General features: G+C 49.3%; 1 protein-coding gene across 1 annotated transcript in view; it reads right to left on the bottom strand.

Moving 5' to 3' along the window:
- The window catches only part of LOC134458408 (unconventional myosin-Ih-like), a 33,272-nt gene that overhangs the window by 8,963 nt on the left and 19,309 nt on the right, over positions 1–5,000 (bottom strand). The window contains exons 18-22 of the mRNA XM_063210714.1: positions 4,465–4,570; positions 2,310–2,427; positions 931–1,044; positions 693–769; positions 355–423 (exon numbers count right to left, since the gene is read on the bottom strand). Coding sequence (XP_063066784.1) covers positions 355–423; positions 693–769; positions 931–1,044; positions 2,310–2,427; positions 4,465–4,570 — 484 coding nt within the window. The remainder of the gene's footprint in view (positions 1–354; positions 424–692; positions 770–930; positions 1,045–2,309; positions 2,428–4,464; positions 4,571–5,000) is intronic.

Genomic DNA, 5,000 nt, shown 5'->3' with positions numbered 1-5,000 from the left:
AGTGCAATGCCACTACCGCCAGGCTCGGAGTGTGGAACAGGTCATTGGACATTGTGAATGTTTGTCAGCTGTCCTTAATTATCCCCCGCCATTACTGCTGACCAACAGCTGCAGTTAATTTGGCCAAAGCTGAACACTGACAACCGGATATCCTATTTCGACCGATTCTACGGAGTACAAATTGTATCCATCATGGCGCCATGCCCACGTACCATGCGCACTGTGTCTTTAAGGATAGAAATGTATTAGTTCTATGGTATTTAAGCAACGACCTTGTACTACACCGTGGCCAATGTATTTTCCACTGAATGATACTTCTTATCCAATCTACGTTCTTTGGTAGTATTGACTTACCTGCTTCTCTCTGCTTGAGGTAGTCTCCTTTCACGCGGTAGCCTTTATATTTGGCCTGTATCCGTGTAGCTGTGGAGGGAGAGACACGGATCAATGGACACGCACACACACACACACACACACACACACACACACACACACACACACACACACACACACACACACACACACACACACACACACACACACACACACACACAAAAACACACGTCTTGTACACATACTGTACAGTTATATACTAATAGGCCCCTGTGGTGAAAGTAAGACCAAGGTCATGGGCAAGGTCATGGCCAAGGTCATTCAAGAGGCATATTGTATTTCACATTCAACCTTCTCACCCAGTTGGTGTTTGCAAACATCAAATGCGTCTTCGGTGGCAAATAAAGTCCTCGCATGGCGTATGAAAATTTTTGTTCTGAAAAAGAAAATGGAAAATATTATTTTCCACGATTGTGAGTTTTCAAGTGATCTGAAGTGATATTATGTGCCTAATGCTAATAGTATATGCATCACTGTATTAGTGTACGTATGTATGCACAGCCTTTATGTGTGGTGGTATAGCGTTGTGTTTCTTACTTCCCCATCTTGTACTCGTCCCTCTGGTAGCCCAGGTGTTTCACCAACTTGGCCACGCCCTCTGCAGCTGTGCCCCGCCAGTTAGGCCAGGTGTCTGGACATAGCGGCTTATACCTGCACACACAGCATAACACTTATACGCTTATACCTGGAATGAATGAATGAATGAATGATTTTATTTGACATCTTCAGTCCATATAAATAAAATAAATACATGATTGAGTTTAATATAAACTGCACAATACAACACAGCACAATACAACACAACACAACGCAACACAACACAGGGGGTTATACCACAACACAGCACAACACAGGTGTCCGGTAGTGGTGTCAACAATGATCGATTCGGCGATGCAATCCAATGCGGGGCATGGACGATCCAGAATCGATCCGGCAATTTTTTTAAGTTTCAATTACTTCCATGGATATTTTGGGAGCAAATGAATGTTAAATTAAATAAAAGCACTTCAAAACATTGCAAGACTGATACAGACTGGTACAGAAAACTACGTTGACTACTTGTATTACCTCATCATGACTGATTATAAATATATAAATATTTATTTGCTTTCAGTAGAAATGTAATGCATTGCGATGCATTGCAGAATTGAATCGGATCGGATCGGATTGAATTGAATCGAATTGAATCGCTTACGTTACGTTACGTTTACGTTAAACAAGACTATTTTAAGATACACACACTTGTATTTTATTGTAACCGAGATATTTAATACTCCAACAGGAACAACATACCATAAATAGGCCCATAAAATACCCATGTCCCTATCATGCTACACTTTCACAATATGTTCTGGTGACCTCATGGCCTTCATCTTGAAATATTTATATTTACTAGAACAGTTAGGGAGCAGTGTGGCCGGATGGTACCATGCTCAGGGTACCTCAGTCATGGAGGAGGACGAGGACGGGGGACAGCACTGGTTAATTACCCCCCCCCCCCCCACACACACACACACACACACACNCACACCAACTTGCACAGTAAAAAATGCAGTGTTAATTCAACACTCGGAGACACCCTAACCAGAGATTCTGGTCTCTCTTCTAGTCTCTAACTGCTTACCCATGACTGTCCCTATCATGCTACACTTTCACAATATGTTGTGGTGACCTCGTGCCCTCCTACTTTAAATATTTATATTTACTAGAATGGTTGTGGCCAGGAACTCGCGTGCGGTGATGTGGCACTCAGAGTGTACACAGTGATGTCAGCGGTCATGTGGCACTCGTGTGTGTGTGTGTGTGTGTGTGTGTGTGTGTGTGTGTGTGTGTGTGTGTGTGTGTGTGTGTGTGTGTGTGTGTGTGTGTGTGTGTGTGTGTGTGTGTGTGTGTGTGTGTGTGTGTGCGCGTAGTACCTCTGTAGGAAAACTTCGTAGCGGCGGCGGTAAGCGAATCCTGCCCTCCTGACCCGCAGGTGCTCCATGAGGCCCAGGTACTTAACCTGATGTCTCACCAGCACGTCATCAAACCTCCCTGAGGAGCAGAGAAGAGAGGAGGGGAGGAGAGGAGAGGAGAGGAGAGGAGAGGAGAGGAGAGGAGAGGGGAGGAGAGGAGAGGAGAGAGGGGTGAAGAGGAGAGGAGAGGAGAGGAGAGGAGAGGAGAGGAGAGGAGAGGAGAGGAGAGGAGAGGAGAGGAGAGGAGAGGAGAGGAGAGGAGAGGAGAGAGGAGAGGGGAGGAGAGGAGAGGAGAGGGGAGAGGAGGAGAGGAGAGGAGAGGAGAGGAGAGAAGAGAAGAGAAGAGAAGAGAGGGGAGGAGAGGAGAGGAGAGGAGAGGAGGGGAGGAGAGGAGAGGAGAGGAGAGGAGAGAGAGGAGATGAGGGAGGGGAGAAAGGAGAGTGGAGAGGAGAGGAGAGGAGAGGAGAGGAGAGAAGAGGAGAGGAGAGGAGAGGGGAGAGGAGAGGAGAGATGAGGAGAGGAGAGAGGAGAGGAGGGGAGAGGAGAGAAGGGAGGAGAAGAGAGGAGAGGAGAGGAGAGATGAGAGGAGAGGAGAGGACAGGAGAGGGGAGATGAGAGGAGAGGAGAGGAGAGGAGAGGAGAGGAGGGGAGAGGACAGGAGAGGGGAGATGAGGACAGAAGGAGAGAAGAGAGGAGGGGGGTAGAGGAGGAGAGAGGAGAAGGAGAGAGGAGAGGAGAGGAGAGGAGAGGAGAGGAGGGGAGAGGAGAGGAGAGGAGAGGAAGAGAGGAGAGGGGAGGAGAGGAGAGGAGGAGAGGGGAGTAGAGGAGAGGAGAGAGAGATGAGGAGAGGAGGGATAAGGAGAGGAGAGAGGGAACTGAAGAGAGGAGAGGAGGGGAGATGAGAGGAGAGGAGAGATGAGGAGGGGAGAAGACGGGAGAGGACAGGAGAGAGGAGATGAGAGGAGAGGAGATGAGAGGAGAGAGGAGGAGAGAAGAGAAGAGAAGAGAAGAGGAGAGGAGAGGAGGGGTGAGAAGAGGAGGAGAGAGGACAGGAGAGGAGGGGAGGGGAGAAGACAGGAGAGGAGAGGAGAGGAGAGGAGAAGAGGGGAGAATGAAGAGAGAAGAGGAGAGGAGAAGGGAGGGGAGAGGAGAGGAGAGGAGAGGGGAGGAGAGGACAGGAGAGGAGAAGAGAGGAGAGGACAGGAGAGGAGAGGGGAGGAGAGGAGAAGAGAAGAGAGGAGGAGAGGGGAGGAGAGGAGAGGAGAGGGAAGAAAGGGAGGAGAGGAAGAGAGGAGAGAAGAGGAGGAGGAGAGGAGAGGAGAGGAGAGGAGAGGAGAGGAGAGGAGAGGAGAGGAGAGGAGAGGAGAGGAGAGGAGAGGAGAGGAGAAGAGGAGAAGATAGGAGGTCAGAAGAGAAGAAAGGGGAGGATAGGACAAAGGAGAAGAGGAGAAGATAGGAGGTCAGAAGAGAAGAAAGGGGAGGATAGGACAAAGGAGAAGAAGAGATGAAAGGAGAGGAGAAGAGAGGAGGTCAGAGTGGTCAGGCGAGTGGATGACCATCATCAATAATTGAGCAGCGAGAGGCCACACACGCAAGTAAACAAGTGAACAGGTAAACACACACACACACACCGCACCCAGCAGCCAGGAGGTGTGTGTGTGTGTGTGTGTGTGTGTGTGTGTGTGTGTGTGTGTGTGTGTGTGTGTGTGTGTGTGTGTGTGTGTGTGTGTGTGTGTGTGTGTGTGTGTGTGTGTGTGTGTGTGTGTGTGTGTTCAGGAGCCATTAGGGGTGCTAATGGGGGTGAGATGTGGGGTCAGATGGAGCAGCTGGATGTCAGGTGAGATTGACAGGTGTGGAAGGACAGGGAGAGCAGGTAGGAGAGGTAGACTGGGGAGACCAGGAGTTGCTGCACTGCTCACCTGGCGGCTTGTGTGTGTGTGTGTGTGTGTGTGTGTGTGTGTGAGTGTGTGTGTGTGTGTGTGTGTGTGTGTGTGTGTGTGTGTGTGTGTGTGTGTGTGTGTGTGTGTGTGTGTGTGTGTGCATGCATGCGTGTGCTTGTGTGTGTGTGTGCGTGCGTGCGCATGTGCGTGCGTGCGTGCGTGTGCGCACTCCTCACCTGACTGCTTGCCGTCGTTGGGCTTGATGCAGCGTACGTACCACGGCTCCTTGGACATCAGGATGTCCGCCAGGCCTGCCAGACTGCTCTTGAACTGCGTAGCGACCTGCAAACAAGACACAGACACAAGACAAGAGAGGTCACAAGGACAAGACAAGACGAGACTTACTTAGAGAGACAAATACCATTCAGTGTCCTCTTCAGACTGCTCTTGAACTGCGTAGCCATCAGCAAACATCGCACAGATGAGACAAGAAAAGTCACAAGGACAAGACAAGACATAGAAAAACAAGACAAGACAAGTCGTAGAGAGACAAATAGCATTCAGTGTCCTTTACAGATAGTCTGCTCTTAACCTGCGTGGCTACCTGCACAGATCACACAGAGACCAGACAAGTCATAGAGAGACAAGACAAATAGTAGAGAGAAAAAAAAATACTATACAGTGCCCTCCTGCTTTGAACTGCGTAGCTACTGTACCTGCAAAGGTCACACAGACAAGACAATACATAGAGACAAGACATAGAGAGATAAGA

This window comes from Engraulis encrasicolus, chromosome 11 (genome assembly GCF_034702125.1).
Source record: "Engraulis encrasicolus isolate BLACKSEA-1 chromosome 11, IST_EnEncr_1.0, whole genome shotgun sequence".
NCBI classification, from domain to species: Eukaryota; Metazoa; Chordata; class Actinopteri; order Clupeiformes; family Engraulidae; genus Engraulis; species Engraulis encrasicolus.
Note: the sequence above shows the minus strand (reverse complement) of the source record. Positions and strands in the feature narration are given on the sequence as shown.